General features: G+C 40.0%; 1 protein-coding gene across 1 annotated transcript in view; it reads right to left on the bottom strand.

Moving 5' to 3' along the window:
- The window catches only part of LOC311270927 (protocadherin-15-like), a 256,820-nt gene that overhangs the window by 94,122 nt on the left and 138,178 nt on the right, over positions 1–24,520 (bottom strand). The window contains exons 11-18 of the mRNA XM_084376191.1: positions 21,456–21,564; positions 21,208–21,320; positions 14,512–14,718; positions 12,070–12,204; positions 5,730–5,879; positions 3,591–3,784; positions 2,766–2,898; positions 2,443–2,522 (exon numbers count right to left, since the gene is read on the bottom strand). Coding sequence (XP_084232317.1) covers positions 2,443–2,522; positions 2,766–2,898; positions 3,591–3,784; positions 5,730–5,879; positions 12,070–12,204; positions 14,512–14,718; positions 21,208–21,320; positions 21,456–21,564 — 1,121 coding nt within the window. The remainder of the gene's footprint in view (positions 1–2,442; positions 2,523–2,765; positions 2,899–3,590; positions 3,785–5,729; positions 5,880–12,069; positions 12,205–14,511; positions 14,719–21,207; positions 21,321–21,455; positions 21,565–24,520) is intronic.

Raw genomic sequence — 24,520 nt, 5'->3', positions numbered from 1 at the left:
CATGTAAACAATTCTCACAATATAGAGCAGATTAAGAGTGCTGCAATACAGCTTGCCCTTGCATAGCTGGGAGACTGAGGATGCAGACAAAAGAGGCTTTAATCAATTAGTGGGAAACGTGTCTGGCAGGGTCCCACATTTTCAGTCTCCACACGTCGTTTCTCCCCATATTTGCCTGCTTATTTGAGGGATGGTAAAAAGCACTGACCACTTTAATATTTTATGCCTTTTCCTTGCTCCCTACTAGCTGAGTAAGGTAGGTTTTTCCAAATGCTGATGTTGATTATGAGAGGTAAGGTAAGATGCTTTTCATCCCTAGAAATATTGTCTTCTCACAAGACAGCAGAGGCTGAATAGGGGGCGAAGGAGAGAATAACAGCAACGAATTAAAACCTTTTCATTTACAAATTCCCTCTGCTAACCACCCTCTGGTAGCCTCGAACTAAATGCCTTGGCTTGGCAAAAATTCCCTTCTGTCATTGTTTTATTTCAGCTTATAGAGCAGCTTATAGCAGAATAGGAATGGTATTCTGATGATATTTGAAAGGAACTTGTTCTTTCAGTTGCCTCATACCACTGAGCAATATCTTGAAAAGTGTCTTGAAAACTGTAACCAATCGCGACACAATGGCCCTCTGATCTAAGACATTTAGTTTTGTGCTACCAGTTAATTAATGCATTAATAAAGAAGACTAATGGATCTTGGTTCCATATTTTCATGAAAACCAGTCTATTTTCCCAAATTCATTCTTTAAAAATGTTCGCACTCTTTAATGAAGAATGTATATGTCCAGTGTGTTATTTCACTGTTGTTGTTTCTTTCTACGCTCTACATGTGACATCTATTGCATTTCTTGAAGAGTGATTCCTCCTATGATGTTCCTCCTGAGGATTCTTCATTAAAGGGGCACTATGTAGTTTTGGAGAAGAAATTCAAAGTCAGAATTTCAATATTTAAAATATTAATGACGTAAACAGAAATATTTATATTTTCCATAATTGAATAAATAAGCCATTGTCAGAGGAAAATAAGGTCCTCAGAACACTGTTTGAAGCTAGAAAGGTGGCAGGGTCCGCCACATATAACCATCTACTGTGGTGTCCTTTAAGGTCAGCTTGTTTATTCAGTCATGAAAATGAACAGTTTGTTTATTTAGTTTGTTTTGAAGATCTTTCTCTTCTCATTAAAAGTTATTCCCCAAAACTACAAACAAAAAAGGTTTTTAAGGGACTTTCATTTCCTTTTTTTCCAACAGATTTTCATTGAACTTTTTGCTAAGCAAAGGAGACAAAAGAAGAAAAAAAAGCACACAGTGAACACACACACCCACACTGTACCAACAAACAGGTAACCAAACCAAACAAAACTAAACTGATAAAAAGTGGGGAGAGCAGGGAATCCAAGTAAGACATTCATCCTAACAGCATCATACCCTTTGCAGTTTAATATCAAACCAAGCAATAATTCCACATTCTTTTCCAGACCAGTTCTTTCTGTCCCAACCTCATCCTCCAAGATTTATTGGCATCCAGGTATTCAAGGAATGTGCTTTTATTTTCTTATCCAAATCAGGTGTTGTGTGTTCTATAGTGATTTTGGGCAAGACATATAACATTTACTTGACTAGAACATTGGTACCATGGGCACAAATAACAGCCTGAGGCAGCCAATGAGTGTAAATAAGTGTGTTTTTCGACTTGGTTCATTGGGACTTTGGCGAGACCAACAGCCAGCACCAGTGTAGACAGCACCATTTCAAATATTGGCGAAATAAATATCAACCACAGTCAACAATCAGTAAGTCAGCATCTACTTTTGCACATCCCTTGTCCTCTCACTCTCGCCCACCACCTGGATGCCTAGTTTTCTTGAGGGGCCTTCTTCAGGGTCACCACAGCAATGTAAAGGACAGTGTTTTAACATGTTATGACTGTTTGCCCATAAATTTAATAAAGCTTTTGATAAACCAGTCAGCTTTGTCTTGTTGCTCATAAACCTCAATAAACTCCAAAGAGTGTCCCTGCAGAACTATAATAAGTTGTCTGGGGCCGGTTATAGTAGGTGGACTTGTGTTTAGCATGTATAATACCCACTCCTGTTTAAAATGAATTGGGAGAGAGCATATGTATAAAGAAATTCATACCAATAAAGTATTTACAGTCTCCAGTTGACCTACAGTAACCTGAATGCCGTTGAAAACCTGAGAACCGGGAAGAAACCCCTGCAAACATAAGACATTCTCTACGAAATTTCCTATTCATATTTTAGACTTAAAATACACTTGCCGAAGGAACTTATGCACAAAATGCTGTCGATCAATAATTCACTAGCCCTTTCCATCCATCTATCCATATATCCATATTTCACATTCAAGCAGGCCTTGGTGGGAATAGCCTATGGTGGCCGTCTGAACTTGAAAAATGAAAAATATCTGGACTCACGTTTCAGAGAGGTTGAAGATCTGCTGGGAATCCCCACTCACAATGCGGTATGTGATCGGGTCGTTTTCTCTGTCTGTGGCCTGGGGGGAGAGAAGGAAAAGCAGGTTCTTGAAGATCATACAGTACCATTACAGCTGAAGGTTATGAGCTATGACAGCTGGGCAAAAAAGGATGCTGGAGAGAGAAGGGAAAACATTTTTGATATTGCCTAAAACTACAATAAACTTTACTAAAAGCATCACCGGTTTAATGCCTCATTAAATTCTACATATGATTTCCATGTGCTTTGTGTGAGTGTGTGTATTTGAGGGTCAGTGACTCACCTGCAGATTGAGCAGAATAGCTCCTATCCTCATAGCCTCGCTCACTTCCAGGCTGTAGGTGAAGAGAGGGAAGCGTGGTGGGCTCTGGTTGTTGGGCGGCAAAACCTCGATGTACACTGTGGTGATGGAGCTCCTGGCAGAGTGAAAAGACACACATCAGCCCACTGACAGCATCGGTTTCTCCTTGACAAGCTGTTGAGCCGTGCTGAAGTACCTCGCCCACAGCAGAGGAAAAAATATTCACAATGTATGACACCACATAGAAGCGCTCTTGTGTGGAGGTTTGATTGCAGAAGAGACAGACTTTGGTTACTATTCTCTTAAGTGGGATCTTTATCTGATGAAGAATAGTGTTATGAATGGCTGCTATGATTATTTATGCATTCATTGTGTGACAAATCTTTTGTCAAACAGCTGTAAAGGTACATGATCTGACATGTACACTGTCCTCGGGAACACAATCAGCTAATTTCTTTTAATGAAAAGATAAACAGGAGACAATTTTAGAAACATCTCGTACCAGAATCTCTACAGCTCAGAAATGTTATCTCTATAATTCATAATCCAGAGAAGACTTTCTGTTCCATTCAGCAGCTTACTTGTGAATCATTATGAGTGCATACTGATTTAAGTAAGACTTGTAAAATCACACAAGTAGCCCCCCTTCAACCCTGTAGAGACACAGTGAAAAATGAAACTGAATGTCCAACTTAGAAATAAATCTGTTCTTTATATAACAGTAATGAAAAGCACATCATATCAATCTCATTAAAATAATAAAAACTCCATTCAAACAGCTAGCATTGCAAGGCTACTGTACGGTACCTTCTCTGGATCTCCGGGGCATTGTCAGAGGCCTTGACAGTCAGTGCGTAAGATCGTCCCACAGTCAAAGTGACACCAGGCGCCACGGTGATGCGTCCAGTGCGATTACTGATGATGAAGTCTCCCTGAGCACCAGCCAGTATCTCATAGGTCACCAGACCATTCAGTCCCTCGTCAGCGTCTGCTGCTGTTAACTGGGAGGACAGACAGAAAGAGACAGACACACATTAAACACACAATATATTCTTTTCTGGGCGTTGTGTACAGTTGCCAGCATCATGCTTACTGAACCAGTCAAGCAGTTAAGATTCTCAAAAAAGCTTGAGACTGAACCTACAGATTTATTGTGATTCCCTATTATCAGCTATTGGACATATTACCTTGTTTTATATATAAACAGGAACACGTTTGCTTTTTGCTTACAGTATACATACTTCTGACACTGCAATCAGACTTTGGCAGTAACCTACAACTATTTCAATAATCCACTAATCTGTCATTTGATTTCATGATTAATTGATTGATGAATCTTTTGGTCTATAAAATCACATCTTCAAACATCTTCTGACATCTTCAAACTGCATCTTTCATCCAAGCCAACAGTCCAAAACCCAAAGACTCTTCATCACTTTTCATCATAAATGTCAAAGAAAAGCAAAGAATCCTTATATTAAAGAAGCTAAACCAGCATTTTTTTTTTTTTTTTACAGCTTTCCGTGAAAAATGACTGAAATCATTCATGCAAATTTTCTACCAATCCACTAATCAACTAATCGAATAGTCATTGCGGCTCCAAATCTGACCAAACAATCAAACAAGCTGCTATTAGCTAGTTAGCTTAGTTAGGTGTGAAGCTAGCAGTCCTTAACTGACTACCTGCCTACCTGTAGACTGGGAGCTTGGAGCACCAGTGTTGGACAAAGCACCCAGGAAGAGTGGCAGGCTTTGAAGCCAACTCTCGTGGCCAAACTGTTTAATTACATCGAAGTCTCTGGTGCGCACACTGTTGCGGAATATCTGGGTTATTTTATACCTGGGAAGTCACTAATGACACTAATAATCAAGACCGTTGGGACTGATGGTTTTCAAAGTTGTGAATAGAGCGCTGATGGATACGGTTTTTTGGGGAAGAAAGAAGAAAAAATCCCAGACAGAAATATATAAATATTTCATTTCTTGCATACTCTTTTATCAAATTAAATAAAGCAGCCACCCTTTCCCCCAGGCTAATTATTTAAGGCATCCCGCTGCTTGTAATTATGAGCCCTCATGGTATAGTTGGCTTACTATCTTTAGGGCCTTGAAACTTTAATCCAGGCGGCCTGGACCTCCTTTTTCATGCTCCTGACGTCTGGAGTAAAAGCTGTTGCATCAAATAAGCAGCAGCATCCTCGGGGGGGCCTGCAGCTCTCATAAATGGCTTATAAAAATCGGTTAAGCGGTCATACCAGACACTCCGTGACCCCTGGCCTCATTTCGAGGAGGGCGAAACGGCTGGTTTTTAAGGCAGATTAAACCTGACCTTTTCAGCATCTGACATTTTTTTTGGAGTGGCTGCGCTGAGAGGACAGATCAAGTGAAAGACGAAAAGATCATGCTCAAACTACAAAATAAGAGACAATGAAATGATGGGACTCCTCATGTTAATAGATACAGCAGAATGTGTGCATGTTTATGTGCCTGAGCATGTCTTTACATATGACCTAACCTTTAAAAATAATGCATGAATAACATTTTTAAATATTTCCAATAAATATGATAAAAACATATAAAATCACCTCTTGAAAACCCTTTTCTGCAAGGGAAAACATTGATAAATGGTCATCACTGGCGTCTACCACAATGAATTAACTTCAGTCATGATAGCAGCTGATCTACTAAGGAAAAGGTTTCCCCGGCCTGTGCAGTGAGGACGGAGACAAACATTCTCCCTGACTAGTCTGTCATGACTGCAGATGAGACGAAGGGAGCTGTTCCAGGGCTTTGCCTGTCAACACAATGCACCGGATTGTTGTGGTTATTTGCTTTAAGCGTATGTGAGAGAGATTCTGTGTGATGGGGACAAAGACGGAGGCGTGAAGCAGAGTGCCAGGGAAAGAGAGCAAAAGAGAAAGCGATGGGACGACTGCGATTGATTACCTGTAGTACAGTCTCCCCGGGCTGCATGTCTGTGAAGACTTCAATGCTGTAGGAGACCTCGGCGAATGTGGGCGTATTGTCATTGGCATCAATGACCAAGATGTTGACAGTTACAGGGCTGCTCTGCTGGACGCCATCTGATGCCACCATCTGTAAACACAAGTAAGAGAATTAAGTGTTGTAGCTTTGGAAACTCAACATGAGTGAACATTTGTTGAAATAAATCACAGAAAGTTTTTTTTTTTCATTCATGCTTATGCTTTCAGAATCACTTTGCTTTGACAAGACAACGTGTCAAACCTCTACATGTGTCTACTACCATAATGAAGTCACTTACACTTTGCCTTTCCATAGGCTCATTTTTCATTCCTTTAGTGTTAGAAAAGCTTTTACAGAGATGAGAGGAGAGAGCTTGTATAAAGCTCGCCTAAAGGACAGTTTGCAAACTGAGCAAACTGCATGTTTATTTGTCCCTGGCAGCTCTGATCTCCACTACTTGGCAAGGGAGAAATAAAATGGACTGAGAGGAGCAACAAATGAAGTGTAGGGGAGAAGAGATCTTAACAACAACTGTGGCAGCTGTGAGAAATACATGTTTCTGTGGGGGAAATTGCTTTCCCCTAAAAATTTGCACTGAAATGGAAACGACAGTCTTTCCAGTTGCACTGTACGTATAACATCAAGAGCGGGCCTTCAGTCGCAGCTAAACATTTGCAGTGAAGGTGTTGTACAGAAACATAGGATAGCATACAAGACAGCAGCTATTTTCTCTCCTATCAAACAGAGTTTTTGTTCACCAGCCAGGCCCAGGAGGGAGATGCCAGGCGTTTTTTGAGAGCCAAGAGTGGAAAAGCAGATTTGGATTTACTGAGTCATCGCAACTGTATGTATAGACACTATACTTGTACACATGTGCAAGCACTGACACATGTCTCCACGAACGCACAAACCTCCACAAAACAGATGTAAACAATGTCATGTCTGCCTCCTCACCTTTCTCTTCCTCTGACACACGCAGGAACATCGAGAAATGAAAACATGTACACAACAATCTCTGAAGGCTGATATTTATCTAAATTGGATCTGTGGTCTCTCTCTCCTTCCAGTCTGCGATAAACAGAGTAATTATAAAATTGATTTAATGCATTTACAAAAAGACAAGATTTCTCTAAGTAATAATCCCTGAAATAACATCACCTTCAGAGAAGCAAAAAGCACAGCCTTCAAAACCTGAATGTTATCTGGTAAACATTATGTTAACAAGCTTTTAGGCAAGAACTCAGAGCATTGCATTCACTCATAACCTGTGATAATCGACCAATTAAGATTATTTCTCAGCGCTGTCATTTCTAGTCTTGCAGATCAGCCCGGAGTTGAAGAACAACAGAAGGACACCTGGCTCATGAAATGAAATCATTGCACTCATGTATCAAACATGCTGTATGTAAGATTTGGACAAATGACAGGTCGTACACCAACCTGTTGTCATGGGCAACTTTCTGTCATGATTCAGTGTCTGGTTTTTGTTTTCCTCTTTTTTTTGATATTATGCCCCGTCATTACGCAGTGTCTTTTCAGTTTTCCTCTTTTTTTTGATATTATGCCCTCATGTGTCTCTTCTTGCTTTTCAGTTCCTCCTGTGTGTTTTTTCCCTCCCAGTGTTTTTCCGCTCGTTTCCTCACCTGTCCCTCTTCCCTCCTCACTCCACCTGTTCCTGATCCCATCGTTAGTGTCTGTGTATATAGTCTTTGTTCTCCCTCATGTGTTTGTCAGTTCGTTCCGTGATGTTGCCTGTTACAACGTCATTCCTCCGTGTTCTGTGTTGTTAAATGTTATTCTGTCTTGGACTGTCTTCCCCTGTGTTGCCTCCCAGCATTTCTTCCCAGTGTTTCCTCATGCCTCCCATTTGGTACTGTATGTTTCTGAGTTTGGTTTCTTGTTTCTCATTTGATTTGAACTTTGCTTTTCTGTTGCACTTTGTTTGAGCTTTTTAGTTGCTACTTTGTTTTTGGTCCTAGTGACTCATACAAAACACATTTCTTGTGTTTTGTATTTTCAGCTTTATTTTATTAAAGCTCACTTTTGGTTCCCTTATTTCCTGCCTCCTGTGTGTTGTCTCTTTGGGTCCCCTTTCTTTTGTGACACTTTCCTTTCTATCAAATGCTTTTTACACCACATCTACACAGGCTGTGAGGAGTCATCGGCAGCTTTGGTCCTCCGTCTATACATGATGCATTGAGGCATGGTACTGCTGTGTAATTCACCAGTATTTTTGACAGCAGTCAGAGCCAGAAATCACCTTACGTGCGTCAAATGGAAGAAAATTCACTTAAAGCCTAAAAAGATACTTCAGGTCATAGTTACAAGGTAAAGAGTGAATAAAGAACAAGCCAGTCCAGAATAGAATTGAACTGGTTCCATCAAGTGTACAAGATGGACGACTGAACAATGCTGCAACATTGCATCCTGTGCAGACACGATGATTATTTGGGCCAAAAATAACATCAATCTTTCATGAAATGCAACTATCAGGGCCAAAATATACAACTGTCACTTCACACCATGACTACCTTGGATTTTGTTCATTGAACAGTGAATTATAACACCAAATACACTTAAAACACTATAAACCAAATCCGGTCGGTTGTTAAACATTTAAAACAGATGAGTGAAAATCAATTTAAAGGTCCAGTGTGTTGGGTTTACAGGGATTTATGGGGATCTTTTGGCAGACATGGATTATAACATTCATAATTATTTTTCATGAGTGTATAATCACCTGAAACTAAGAACCAATGTATTTTCATAACCTTAAAATGAGCCTTTTTTATGTACAGAAGGAGTCAGTAATGTTTCTACAGTAGCCAAGAATGGACAAACCAAACACTGGCTCCAGAGCAGTGGTTCCCAACTTCTTCAAGACCCCCCCAGGGAAATCTTGGTCGGCCCACCTTGGGGACATCAATGTCTCTTAGATTGGACGCACTCATTAATAATTTTCATGAATTTTAGATGGAATTCAGGTTGCTGGTCCTGCTCACCTGTCTGTAGGACTGTCTTGAGTGCAAGGGATTTGTAAGATTCAACTCATAGCAATGGACCACGGCACACTTATATTGGGCTCTTATAAGCAACACTCTATGCACTACTACCAATATAAATCTGTGCATAGAAGGTCATGACTGGAGTAGCTTGAGCCTGGTTCATTCATCTTGCTGTGATCTCTCTGTCACTGTTTGACCAGTAACATGTTTTTCTTTTGTTTTTCCTGAATCAAACCCCTAGTCAAGTGAGAAGCACTGTGCTGTGATGATGGTGCATTCTAAATGCGATGATCACTGTAATGGTGGTAGGCTACTAGGAATTGTCAGTGATGTTTTCATCTTCAGAAGTCATTGCACTAAATGGTACAGAGACCACACTGACATTCTCAAGTAGGAAGAAATGATCCCTACCAACCAGCAAAGGGGTGATACATTACAGTGTTTTGGTTTTCTGGGATATATATATGAAAATATATATATAAAATGTATATGAAAAAATATAGTAATTTTACCAGATAACTTGAATAGCTCAATTGAGGCTACACATGTGATGTCACATTAGGAGGAAGTCAACATGGTTACAACTACTGAGTGGCAAAGAGACTACTGAATGGCAGTATTATTATATATAATATAATATATATAATTATATATTAATCAAGTGCTGCCATCTTGATGTTCAATATAAATGCCACCAAAATCTAAAATGCTAATTTCACTGTTTATATTCATACATATTATGTATATACGATTCTATTTATATTTATATTTCTGCTCTAGCTCTTCTTCTTAACGTTTTTATTATATTGTTTATTTTTTACTATTATTATTGTTTATTGTTATATTGAAATGTCCTTTCGCTGCCGTGACGCACAAATGTCCCCGTTTGCGGGACTAATAAAGCTGACTACTGCGCATGGGAACATTATGACGTCAATGCTATAACAATATATTGCACAGTCCTACTCTAAAGCTATTTCATATACAGCAGGGAAACATTTACCAGGCAATAAACATCATTTTCTATTTTGGCTGGAATCAGTGATGCAGAGGATGTTTTAGAGAGGACGATGATTCTGACAAAAGTGCATTTCTACTTAGCATCTGCTATTGAAGAGCTGAAGGGGCCATGGAAATCTAAAACACACTGTACTGAGCAGTCACCACTGCAGAGCGGAGGAACACTCAGCCTCCACTGTAATGTAAAGTCAGAATGGAGCCTGAGCTTAAAAGCTTTTTTAGCTCTAATCCAAAAGAATAAAACCAGCATATGAGCTCCTCATCCCTCCAAACCGGAGAAAACTATACTGTATATGTAAATAGATAAACAAAATTGTACATGCAGCACAAACAAGGGTCAACAAAAACACAATAAACATGTTATATTGCATATTCATAAATTGCTGATGCTGGTGTCCAAAGAAACCCAACCAAACCCAGCATTACACCTTAGAATCTACAGTGAACCGAATCATCCCTGTGCAGAAACGCCTGCTCTCTCCAGGGAACCATTCCCACAGAGCTCACACTAATCCACGAGAATCCCCCTGGATGGAAGGAGCTACTGTATTTCCCATAATACTGCCATCCCTCTGAGCAGGGCAGAGACAAGTCACTTTGGCAGAGAGGGCTGTTGACGTCTGTGTAACAGCAGTGAAAACAGACACTTAAATAAACCCGTGAAAACACTGTACAGTAAGAAGATTAATAAAACATCACAGAGATTATAAAACACACACTTCAGAATCCTAATGGAACATGAAGGTAGCTGTGGAGTTCGGTGAGTGAAGCATCTTGTATGTGAAGAGATTAGAGCGCTCCCACAGAATATAATCTTTGTATGTGTCATTAAAGGAGCAGATTTAGGGAAAACAAATTCTCATGTCTTTTTTTTGAACAGATACAAATCAAACACGATATTACATATAAAATGAATTGAGATTTAGAGATGCTGGTAGACAGATTCTGTTAGTGTTTTGCTGAGCCATATTAACCCTCTCCTTCTTTGTCCTGTCTTTACACTAAGCTAAGCTAACCAACTGCTGGCTGTAGCTGCATTTTCAGAGAGACATTGTGTCATTTTTTTTGTCTTACTCTTTGCAAAAAAAGCAATTAAACATTTTCCCTGAATCTGAAACTATTCCTTTAAAAATCAATATTAAATACAGCAGGTTTTTTTCAGGGCTTGGTACAGTTGTTTGAGTCAGTATGAGTGTTTGAATGAATGAGGATTTTATTAGTAAGGCATGTATTAGAAGTCTGTGGTGGCTGAGAGAGATCAAGGCACCGCGACTTAAGAGCTGAGAGCAAACCGACAAAAAACAGAAGCAAATTAAGAAACATTATTATTAATTAATTTTTTGTAGAAAAGTACAATAACTACATTAAAATGGCACCTACTTTTCTCCCTCATTGAGAAAATAATGTAGCAGTCCCATTGTGTAGCACTTGCTACCTTTTTTTATTTTGGCCGAATTTCAAAATCCAACAATCCAACTTCAACTCAGCCACCTGCATCAAGGCCGGGCTCATCTGTGCAAGTGTGAAGCTTGCCTTTCAACTAGCCTGATGCTGTAGGTTTTCTTTATTTTGTTCATCTTTTGTTCATCTTACCTGAACCCCTTGATACCCAAGCGCCTCTATACACCTTTAGTTTTCCTGCTTTAATTCATTGGGGACTTGAGAGGTTGCAGAAGCCTTTCAGTTTCATTATCCCCTTGATTCGATTGATTACTGTCCAAGTATTTGGCATTGCCTTTATATAAATATATTTTTGGTTCTATTCTTTATGCATGTGCACTGGATTGGTTTTCAAACTATTTGTGATGTCACAAATCTTGCTAGTAGGAGCACCTCTTAAAGAAAATCATACTTTCAGCAATTGATGTGATAACTGTTTTCTAGTGTCAAAGTGTGCACAGACATCAGTCCACACAGTGAAGCTCAAACATTCAACTGCAGAGACAGGAAGAAAAACGCAGGGAGTTTAAAATGAAAGCACTGTATACATGGTATAAAGAAAGTCTTTTTTCAACAGAACATTTAACACTATAGAGGTCTGGTGTGCTTTTAGTTTGCATCTGGATGTGAATCTGTGAATTCAAGTGAGCAGACTGCTTAACTTCACTACTATTTGACCACTGATAAAGGTCATATTGCTCTAAAAGTGTCAGGTCGGCTTTGTATCTGCAAGTGCCTCTTGGTATACAGCTAACCTGTGACTTCTATTAATATACACAGAATAGGAGACGTAGGTCACATGGCTTTACTGCTGTCTTGCAGAGTCTCAGGCCTACCGTAAACATATAGGTCATCTTCTTCTCCCGGTCCACAGGTTTGAGGAGCCTCAGGTAGCGGATTATCCCGGTTGGGGTCAGGGCAAAGATTGTGGTGTAGTCATCCTGGGTAATCTTCACCATAGGGTCTTTCGTCTTCCAACAGAAAGACATACAAAAAGAAACATGTTACCATGGCGACATCAGTGTTTCATCAGTTCTTCCAAGGACGCAGCTGTGGGGCTGAGAAATCCTATCAAACAGTACATTTTGATCTGCCAAAGAGTTGAAAAAGTAATCGGCTGGCGGTCTCTCATCTGTCTTCAGAAAACAGTGGAGAAGGTGCTGAAGATGGGAACAGAAGCCGATGTCAATAAAGAAAGGAAGAGAGGAAATGGCTGGTGCTAAAACAGCGTAAACCCATCATTACCGCTGTTCCGGAAAAATATCAACCACATTAAGCAGCTCTTAAAGATCATGGGTTTGTTCAGGCTGTCCTGATGCTTAATAAGCTTGACACAATTTTTTAAAAGAGCCATTTACTAAAGAAGTGTCATCACTGCTGTGGTTACACTGTGTTAACAAATAAACCTGGAGTCCATTGTGGTCTATTGTTGCAAGTCTGCTTCGATTCACGTCCATCAATGAGTCCTCTTAAGAGAGTTTGGTAAACATTAGGACTGGGTGGCTTATTGATTTTGTTATCTCTGTTTCCACTTCACTTTGTTTTGTTAATCTTCTCTAAAGACTTTGCGAAGGTGTACTCTGAAACATGCACTAAAGGTAGTAGTCATTTGTTTTGACTGTATGTTTGACTGCTTTCACCCATTTCATTTATTAATCAAACAAATATGTCAAAAACACCCCTTTTACTAAACTACACACAAGTTTCAGTTCATAAAAAACATTTTATCACAATAGATCTTGTGAGCTGGTGTTCAAAGAGAATAACTGCAGAAGCTTTGACAGAAGAAAAACACATCAATAGAGAAAGAGATCACAGCAAACCACTTTGAACACACAATCCCATTAGCAAAAACAAGTCCGTGCACACCCATCATTACCGGAGACCTGCTTAGTATTTAAGTTACCATTTACAAAAGTTTCGAGATGACAAAAAAACACATCATTTTGCTCACAATTACATTTTTTTACAGCGTAATAATTACATGTTGATGAAGTCTCCAGCAGTGATGAGAGCTCTCACTTTGTTTTTACTTTTTGCATGAATTAATAGTAGGATGTCCCGAGTCAATGTGCAGAGTAGGGATCAAGCTGATGGATGAATGGATCAGTGTTGGCCACATAAAGCCAAACAAATCTGACCCTCTATTTAGTGTAACTAATTGCGCTCCAGGTATGGCTGTTGTTAAAAACTGCCCCATTTGTTCAAAACACTGGAGTCACTTTTTAACGAGGGCAAATAAATACCAGTTTCCATTATTGATATCCACGCTGGCATTGTGCCGCCGCGAGCAACGTGAGTACTTTCAGGTGCTCCAAACAAACAAAACAAACAAAGCATTTTGATGGAAGTTCTGCTCAAACTTTCCTGCCTCAACAGCTCCACACACTCAAAATATAGTATGAAACCAAGTAAAGCTGTGCTGCAGGTTTAATGCAGAGCTGCTAAGCAGTCAAAGCCCTGAGCTGAATCAGCTTTACTGATATCAATATGGACCAACATTAAAGGTGCAACATGTAAGAACTTTAGTTTGAAAAATGTACAAATTAACCAAAATTATCTTCAGAATGCAACAAAATAACAGTTTTCATGTTATGCCAAAGACGTCTCACCACTGTGTTGAAGAGATACCTACTGAAGTTAGAATGCTAACAAGCTAGCCTCAGGCTTGAAGACCCAGCAGTCCAAAGCTCCTGTTCTAACAGTGTAAACACCAACACTCCCCTGGTAGTCCAGCTAGCTGCAAGGCTAACTGAACTAACAAGCGAACAGGTTACAGTTAGCGGCAGTTAGCGGTGACTCTGGTGGCCAATTCTTACGTATTTCACCTTTAAGCTGATAAATGTGTTCAGTGCAGCTGTATTATGCAGGAAATATAAATATTGGATTAATCTTTGTATCTGAACTAATTAAAAAGGACCCAGAATGAGCGATTAGGAGCAAAAAACTCGATCGGGACATCCCTAAATTTCACTCTGTGTGTGTGTGTGTGTGTGTGTGCGTGTCATGCATCTTAAAGCAGCCCCTTTACCTACAGGTGTATCACCAGCAGACAGCTACAACAGGGAAAAAAATACAGCAGGACAATGAGTCATGAATGAGTTACTTTCTGCGTGAACACAACACAAACACATGAATGAATGTGGACCTTTAATCAATATTTACTCCATGCACCACCATGCTTTGTGTTTGTATGCACACATGCATGGGTGAACATGTGTAAAGTTAAGGCAACAGTGAGCAGTGGCTGACAAATGTGCTTTCTCTTCCCTCTCTACCTCCTCAATGTCATTATCCAGCGCGATGATTCCCAGCGGGGCAGTGAGGTTGGCACTGGCTGAGATCGTTGTACCCACTGGGGAGGACTCGCTCACGTAGCCCTGATAGGTAGCAAACTGGAAATACGGAGCCTGGTTGTTCTCATCCAGGATCTCGATAATGAGGTCAGCATAGGCTGGGAGGGGGTGACCATTGTCCTGCTCAGCCTAAAAAACGAGGAAAAAAAAAAAAAATAGAGAGAAAGTCATTGCAATGCTTCAATTATCGACAAGTCTTTAAAAAAGTCTGAAAAACAGCCTGCAGGAAATGTATTGAGAAGCTCTAATAATGAGCTGGATGATTAACACACACAAGAGTTATGCAGCCCCAACTCTTATGCAGGCACAAAAAGGAGTCATTTCTCCCAGTGTCATTTCAATTACAAAAAGCTACATTGACTAAATTTAATCAGAGTCCACTTAGGATTAGGCCTTAGTAATTACCAGGGCACTTAACGCAAATACCATCATTTGTAGGGGAGAGACGGTAATTAGTGGCTCTGGCTCCTCCGTCAAATGACTGACCAATAATAGAAGGAGGCTCAATAAAAACATTACTGGTTAAGTCTGTGCTAAAATTAACCAGACAAGTTTGTTTTGTGTCCTTTGTTGATTGTGCAACCTCAACTAAACTGAACGTGTTTGTGTGAACTGTCACTGTTTAGCATGAAAGTTTGAATGAAAGTGAAAAGTCACGATATAATAAATACATACATACACGTGCCCCTTCATACGCAAACAAAAATTAACTCAGACATTTTACAGGTCACACAAATATTTTGAATAAAACAAATAGAATAAAATAACAATAATGATAATTATTATAACAATAATAATGAAAAGGTAAAACATAAAAAAATTAATTACATGGTGAAACAACTATCAGAGGAAACATCGTGCTTTTGGCAGCACCAACAGAAGCTCCTCTCTCCCACAGAAATCACTGCTCCTGCTAAGTTCATGACCCCACTGATCACACCACATCACCATGTCACACAGTTGCATAATTTATACCAAGAGGCTAGTTTGGCACGTGAGAATTGATTAAACCCAGCTGCCCTGTTGTGAGCAGTGCTGGCTCAGATGTGTGTGAGCAGACTGAATATTTGGAAATGGGGACGTTGACGACAGGAGCTAAAACAGAGCGTTTCAGATAGAGGGGGAATACAGACAGTATGAGAAAACTGGTGTGCGAGTATTAAAGCATGTAAACCCAGAATCTATATGTTATCTATAAATACATTTTCTTTTCAGTCGTTAATACATTTCATATTCCAAGAAGGAAAATATACTTCAGTCTCTCCGGCCCAAGACATGTCAACATCGTCCCTTTCCTCACTCAAAGTGACGGCAGCTCTACATTTTTACAATAAAATGCAGTCATTATTCTGGCTATAAGTCCAAAGACAATCATCGTTTTGTTTGCTTTCTAATTCTCACAAAGTCACTGGGGCATGTTACCCTCAATGGGACATTTTACCAAAATAATATCTACCGAAAGTGATAAAAGAAAGGTTCCTCTCTCATGCAGACACCTTACACAAACATGTTATAAGCCAGGTGAAATATGATGAAGTTTACCAGGGACTATATCAATTCTTACAAAACATTTCAAAAGTCATTTTAACCTTGTATTGACTGCTTATGTGCCTTTATACAGGCAATTTCCCAGTCCTCCTCAGTAACATCTTGTTTCTGATCTCCAAACATTTAGCGTGTCCGATGTTGACCCTGCTGAATGTTGCCGACATATTCTCATGTTCTTAAGATAACCAGCGATGTTCTCCAAAAATCCTCCTACATGAAATGACATAATCAATGTTGCATCAGAGCTTACACATAGAGCCCAAGAGCTGAAATATTTCCTCAAGAAATTCATATTTGTGTCACATACAGAATACTTAGCAAACTGCATAGCACAATCAGATGAACATAAACATTCCTTCCTCGTCATTTTCAAGCACAGTTGGTACCCCACAATTCAAACTGTGTCTTCTTCAAACTGTACAAAAACAAAAAAGAGCAGTACTTTTACCCTAAGTTGTTTCTGACACCAGCCCAGCGAGACCAAAACCAGACGACTGTGGTCCGGCCAGGCTGTCACTGCAATCTTTTCCCTCCTAAGCACATATGTCACTTTTGGCTCCCACGCTGGGATGCTTCAGAAACATTAAAGCTTTGAAAATACAGATGGAGAGGGGGAGTGAGACGACATCAGTTTGAGCCATGACCTGGAACTAATTCTGCATATTAGCTCGATTTCACTGGGCTTGTGTTGCAGAGGGCTGATTGTAACAGAAGAATGCAGTTCTACTGCTAAATTGTGGAGTGCAGGGGCACAAAACTAGAAACATTCTTGTTTATAGTCTGGTGTGAATACCCCTATGACTGCAGACTACATACTTGCAGTTTTGGCACTCCCAGTTAGAGCTGCAACAATTAGACAATTGACAAAAACTATCACCAACTATTTGGATAATTGATTAACTGCAATTTTTCATGCAAAAATGGCAGAAAATGTTGTTTTCAGCTCATCAAATATGGAGGTTTCCTGCCACTCTCCGTTTTATATTCTATTAAAATGAATATCTTTGTGCATGGACTGACACCTAAAGACATCACCTTGAAAGCTGAGACACTGTGATGGACATTTTTTTTTTATTTTTTTAACCATTTTCTGACATTTTATAAACCAAACGATTTGCTGATTTACCCAGAAAATAATCTGCACATTAAAGCTGGTGAAAGCGTTGTCATTGTTTTAGCTAACTTCCTGTCCAGTGAGTAGTCCCACATCGCCACACTTGCAGGATTCCTATTGTTTTTCCGAGGCAGCTCTCTTTGCCTCTTTCTTTTCTTCGAGCGTTTTTCTTGGTAGTAGAAGTCGTCACCAGGAGTGCAAGAATTGGTAGCTGATCTTGTTCCACCATTGCTGGTAAACAGGAGGATCCTGCTCTCAGGACCATCTCTTTATGGAGTTCTCTGTCCTGATTGGATAAAGTGAGCAGGGATACCAGAAAATGTCTTTTCTCTTTTACTGCATGAGCAGGGGGAGGAGAGACATGGGTTACTGATCTAACCCTCTGCAACAGTGATTATTGTTATGGTTATTGAGCTTTTTAACATTTATTTAAAAAAAAAAAAAAAATGCTTACAGCAGCTTTAATCAATATTGAAACTAATGGTTAATTGCAGCCCTACATCCAGTTGAGTTTCACAGCTGTTTTTATTGCCAACACAATGTTATGCCAGACTTTCTTTCTCGAAAACCGTCAAGCCTTTTCTCTTATCTGAGCGATAATAAGGAACACCCACACTGTGCTGACCCAAAGATCCAATCTGCTCACACAAACACCTGAGGGAAAAGTGCTGTCATTTACAGACAATGCGTGTGTGTGTGTCTGGATCTCTTTTTGCTTGACTTTCACACACACAATTTTTGACAAAGAGGGGGAAAGACATGGTGTAGGATTACAGTGTTCCCTGGTGATTTGGCTCTTTAGCGATGTCCCTATTTCTGGGAGGCAGTGCTAAATGACCTGCGCTCCACTGCTACAACACACAGGCCTGCAGGAGATTTGCCGCTACCAAAAGTCACTGTTCATCAGTCAGTCTTGATTCTCCTGTCCAGACTCCATCATCCTTAAAGCGTCATACCGCATCTCTTTGTTTTCCTTTCCCCATCTACCCAGACGTCTTCTCCCCATCTGCCTTTGTCTTCATTTCATCCTAGTCATCTTGGTGGATATGGTTCCATTAAGTTCAATCATGACTTTTAAAGAGCAACAAATGTGTGTTTCTAAAAATATGCTTTAAACCTCCAAAAGCATTAGCTATGTACACCACATACTGTGCTGCACCGGAGCATTCCCGAGATAGCAAAGTCTAATTCTCACTTTCCTACCCCTCTGAGTCCTTGAGCAATGGTTTCCTCCCCCTCTCTATGACTCAGGTAGATAAGGCTCCAACCATCCTCCACACACACATCTCTCTATCTATGTTGGTCTTTTCCTGCTCCCACTTTGAACTGTCTCCCTTCCTCTAGCTATGCACCATCCTCCCGAAGACATGCAAAATGCCTCTAATATGATCAATCTCCCCTCGCTTCCTTCCTCATGTGGAAATCAGCTCTTCCTCTCATCTCATGTGCTCCCCAGCCATCCTGGTAAACAGCAGGGCACGCAGCGCTCAGAGGTGTCTAGAGGTTAGTGATGGGTGGATGGAGGGAAGGTTCATCTGCACTGCTGCTCTGCACCAGCAGCACAGAGGCAATCCCTGACTTGGCTCAAATTAGGATTCATGAGAGCGCAGCAGCCTATCCTCCTGCGAAGTCCATAAATCATAACATCTTTTTCATCCCCATCTCCAAAGCAGCTAAAGATAAGGTTAATGGCCTTCAGGACTGAGGTTATCTAGGTGGAGTGGGTAAAGGTGCATGCTTAAGTTATAGAGTTGAACTTAATGTGGCAGAAGCACATAAAAAATATGGGTGCAGAATTAAGATGTTTTACTAAAGTAGTAAAATGCAGAGGCAGCAGGAAAATCAATATTTTACAACCTACTGAAGCCTGGTGAAGATAATCAGAGGATATTATACTGTACAGTATAGATACGAGAGGAATTGGGGATAATTCAATATCATCTTATCAACTGTCAGTGGAAGTGTATTGTGATAATACGATCGTATTATCCAATTTCAGTGCTGAGTTCTGGAGAACAGCATCTTACACTGTAGTTTGTTTGGTGACAGCCTGGAGTGGGTCTCCTCGCCCTGAGGAGCGGAAGCTGCTTTGCAAACAGCAGCAGCCTGTTCAACCAACGACCGTGCTTTGCAACGTGGGAGCTATCGGAACTCACAGCATGAGGCCTACTTTTATGTCCAAATCCACTGGACACATGAGCAGAGCGGCTGTGGTGTGTCTCTGCTTCTTTTGCTGAATTAATCTGGCTCACATCCTGCGGAATCCACTCAAGGATGAATATAAATGTATATATATATGTAAATATAGTCACATTTAATGTAATGATAATGGTATTTTGTGTGATAATTACCTAGACATACTGAGTTCTTATGAAAGGCAGTTTACAACACTGTAGACATAGTGGAAATAACTTCATATGAATGGAACCAAAGAACGTTTTCACTGTGGTGCTGATAAGCTATTGTACAGGGATCTCTTTCAATAATGTAAAAAAAAAGCAGCGAGACACAAGAATAAAGATTCCACACATGGGTACAAGAGAGTAAGATGCATTTCATAAAGCATATATGAAGCTGTTACTCAAAAAATAAGGACTCAAATGGCTCAATATCTGTCTGTTAAATCACAGGAGACAAAAGAAGACTCAGTGAGTCCTTCAGTTCACAGCTGACCCACAGTGGACACAGAAGTCCTGTCAATCCTTTCAGAATGCTACACCAGAATGGACTTTGCCCGAGGTAAGACAACGTACTACTAGCCTATACTGTAGTGAGTGGAGGCTGAAAGCGGATTGATTGTTTGCTTCCATATTGAGTCATTTCAATAATACACGAGTGATGATAAATACTCCTTGATCTGCGGTAAAGCATTTCTGGATTTTTTTAATTAATTTTTTTTTTCCAAAACCTTTTTCCGGGCCTGAAAATAATATTTGTATATTGCATTACATATCAAATTGTTCATGCCTGTACAGTATAACCCATGTGAAGCTTTTCAGCAACCCAATTATCACTTTTCACCTCCATGTTCTCACAGCCATAAACAAGTTTCACACTGACAGCACGCAGACAGACAAACGTCTCTCCCTCTCCTCTGCACCACAGCATAGTGGGTTACTTTGGTTACAGGAACGCACTATGTCGCTCTGAAGTTTTCAGACGATTCCCAATAAAAGGTGATTAAGATAGTGTGCCTATTTAAAAATCATGACAGTAATTGGGAAGACACCCACATGCCCTGGCAGTATAAAGTTAAACATAGCTGCCAACCAAATAAATTCCAGTTTGACCATTTCTTTTTCACACATACCTACTGTATATCATTATCTCCAGGGCTTGTCTACCAAGTATATTTACACACAGCAGCAACACACACGAACATACTGGTGAGGATCCCGGAGCAAAACGGGCTTTGTATGACAAGGAAGCTAAGGCTAGGTGAGCTGGGGCTACAGTGATGTTACTGACATGAAAAACACAGTTACCAGCATCAATTCTACTACTCCTTATTTAGTTGGATTCAAATGAGGCTTGACATTCACACAGTTACCCTTAAATGTCTCTCAACATTACAACAGTTGGCCAACATTATCTCAAACAGGGAAAAGCCACATTAGCCAAACAAAATGCTAACACCTGATATGACAACATGAAACATGGCAAAAAGCTCACCTTCAACATAATGCTAGGGCTAGTGGTCTGGCGCTTACAAGAAAAAGAATGGCAGATCTTCCTACAGGTAGCAGTATTGTTCTAATGTGAGTCAACCTTATGAAAAAAGAAGGCCAAAAACTGGATGGCTCATTGAATCCCATAGGCAGCCTACAAAAAAGTGACTGGGATGTCTTAAATAAAAATGTGTGGGTTTTCATAGTATGTCCTTTTTAATAAAAGACAACAAGCACTGATTCTGCTGGTGTAACAGTTCAGAAGTCCAACTGAATGTCATTGTGTACCTTGATGATGAGCGTGAACCTCTGATACAAGTCCCTGCTGACAGGCTGCAGAACACGCAGCTCTGCAGTGGTTCGGTTCAGGGAGAAGTACTCTGGATATGTGGCTGGATGACCTGCGATAAAAAACAAGAATATTCACAGAAGATTGACAGAACACCGGAATAAACTTAGAAGTCAAGTCATGGCATACTGAACGAGCCAAAGCAAATAACATGGGTAAAATCAATGTAGATGCGTGAAGAACCTACCAACCAGGATGTAGTAAAAAATGCCAGGTCTGTCTGACGGGGGCTGTATGTTTCTGTCCATGTCTACGGCCCGGATTGGTGGGGTCACATTGAGTGGGTTCAGTTTGCTCTGCAACAAGGGGAGCAGGAGTCAGTCAACAACACAGCAAAACAATCAGATGCAAATCCATTTTTTTTTTAATTTCCTGTTGACTGTGTAATTGTAGCCTATAGCTGCACAGATATTGTCTCCCAAAATAACTTTGTTTGTTGTCATTATGCAGTGACAGGAAGTACAGTGTCTTATGACACGGAAAGTTCCGCTTATAGAGGACATCATCTGCCCCGGAAAACACATTTGGTGTGCTATATTTTTTACATTTTCGCTGCTGTAGGATCCTTGCGTTGTATACTACATGTAACTCCTTCAGGTAAAAACAGCATTCAATATAGAGAAACTCCGCTGGACTCTCCTCATGTCACATTAAACTGTTTTCTGCTTTGAGAGGGAGCTGCTGTGAATGGCTGCTGTGATTGGCTATTCTCGAAGCTTGCTCCACCTGCTGATGCTTAATTCCTGTTTGTGCCTCAGTCTCATCTCCACGTAGTGCTCTGCTTAGATTGCACTAGTGCCTCTGATTGCCGAGGCTGCTACCATGTGTGCTTGCAGCACGTTTGTCCTAGTAGTTACACTAAACAGCAGAAGAGTTTATCAAAGAATATGGTCAGATCAAGAAAGAGGGAGATTGGGGACTGCACTGGTTCTTTTTTTAATTTCTTAAATATGTTCAGAAACATACAGTATTTTAGCATACTGTTCAGCTGAAATAACAAAAGTTTGTAAACCAGAAATGGCCGCCAGATTATTTATGTATTGGGAAAACAAGGTAGTGCTGATCAATTCAAAGCCATGGTCCTCTTTACTGTCTATTTATCACCTAAAATGTTTTCAAAAATATATTGTAGTGTATAGCTTGTTTCCATCCAGCCACCATGCTGTGTCCTGTTTTAACAGCAAACAAGCAAAAAGCAGGCACTGCCCAGCTCGCTATATGCGCAGTGCATTCTGTTTTTTGTAGGTTTTCTACATTTAAGAAAAGGGAAAACCACGGCCATGTAGCACCCATTTTAGAAATATTTGTGTCTTTCTACTTTATAGACAGTCCAGTGTTATGCGAGGGCCATCTTTCCAAAGGTGAAATACTTCTTTAAGTACAAATTTGAGGTACTTGTACTCAAGTCATTTTTAATGCTACTTTTAACTTCCACCCTACTACACTGCAGAGGAAAATATTGTACTTTTTACTGCAGTACAATTATTTGGCAGCTTTAATTACTAGTGACATTATAGATTTTGTGTGAAGAACATACATAAACAAAACAAACATAAGAGCTTGAAATTAAACTAACCAATAGTTGATACAAGTATAGCTGAAACAATCAACTGCCTTTCACATCCTCTTTTTGTCCTTTACCCACCCGTTCTCTGGTTCACCTGTGTTTCATTTGTTAGTTAGTCCCTTTGTATTTAAGCCGGTGTCACTACTCTTGGTCAGTTCTTTTGTTTTTGTGCATCTCCTGTGCCTGTTCCCTGGTCCTCATGTCTTCCCTGTGTTCTGGATTTGTTCCCCATGACTTTATGGTTTGTCTTCCATTTGTGTAACTGTTTTTTTCTTGATTCTACCTGTTGTCAGCTGTTGTGTTAATCACATTTCGGATCTTGGTTTGTTGGACATTGGTTCTGAGCTTTTTGCCTTTTGTTCTTTCACCTGCCTGCCTCTGAGTGTTTGCATTTGGGTTACATTATTCCCATACAAATCAGTAGTCGTTTTATCAGTTGACTGGATTTTAATAACCGTTTGGTCATTTTTATGTAAAAACCTTTTTAAGATACCAGCTTCACAAAAGTAATGATTTGCTGCTTCTCCTCTTTAATTATTTAAATAATTTCATATAATGATAATAATGTTTGTGTTTTGTTTTTTATCATAAACTTAATTATACTTAAATACTTTTACTGAAAGGTCTGAATACTTCCTCCACCACTGATCAAATCCATAACACTGGCCAATTATTAGGGTATTTAATTAATAAGCCGGTGCTATTAAATCTATTCCACACGAGCATGCTCCTAAATATGCCATGATAGAGTTTCACATCAAGGATAATCTGTTTGTGGTGCTGTAGGCTACTTTCCCTGCTCATGCATACTCAGACACCATCAGCACTAATTACACAGCTTTAGCACTACACTCCTGCACCAGCATATGGCTAAGTGGGAATATGTTTAGCGCATCACATTTATGAAAACCTCTTCTCATGCAAAAGACCTCCATATGGCTCATACAGTATGTGCAAGTATGCTAAAGAGGCCTGAGCTAAACTTCCTTAGCATAGACAGACACATGGCTAACAGCTCCCTGGCAGGAAGAATCCCTCCCTGAGGGGGTATATTTATATCCCTCAGCTCTGGAGTAATCCTTACACCCCTCCCTAACCAGCCCTCTCGCTTTTACAATGTCTGGAGGTGCGCTAAATCAAATCCCCCTAGCTCTGCACAATGATGATTAGCTATAATACCCTCCTCCAGCAGTCATTATCCAGGGGACTCCAGAGCCCACATTATATCCCCCCAGGGCAAAAAATAAATACAGATCAACTTAATAATGCCTGTCTAGCCATTGTGATTAATTACAATACACTCATCAATTATGGGAAGACAAATCTCCCCGTGGACGGATATGTTAGCAGCATAATTACACTGCAGAAAAGTCAGGCACCAGCAAAAAACTAACTGAAAATGGCAAAGCTAATATGGGCCATTCCTCAAAAAACTGTTGCGAAATTAAACTGTACACTGTTTGAAGAAAGAAAAAAAAGGAGAAAAGAAGGTAAATGTTATGAAAGAGACTTAAAACACCTGAATTATTGTATTAAAACTTGAAATATTTGAATCATTGATACTACCCAGTTTTATTGGTAGTATTGTTAATTTGATTGGCTGAAACCATTCAGTGTTTAGAGAGGGGAGAACGAGTTGAGACGGGGAGGAAGGCCAACATTTTCTCACACTAATGAAAAAGCTC

This window comes from Pagrus pagrus, assembly GCF_965226575.1.
Source record: "Pagrus pagrus genome assembly, chromosome: 15".
NCBI lineage: Eukaryota > Metazoa > Chordata > Actinopteri > Spariformes > Sparidae > Pagrus > Pagrus pagrus.
Note: the sequence above shows the minus strand (reverse complement) of the source record. Positions and strands in the feature narration are given on the sequence as shown.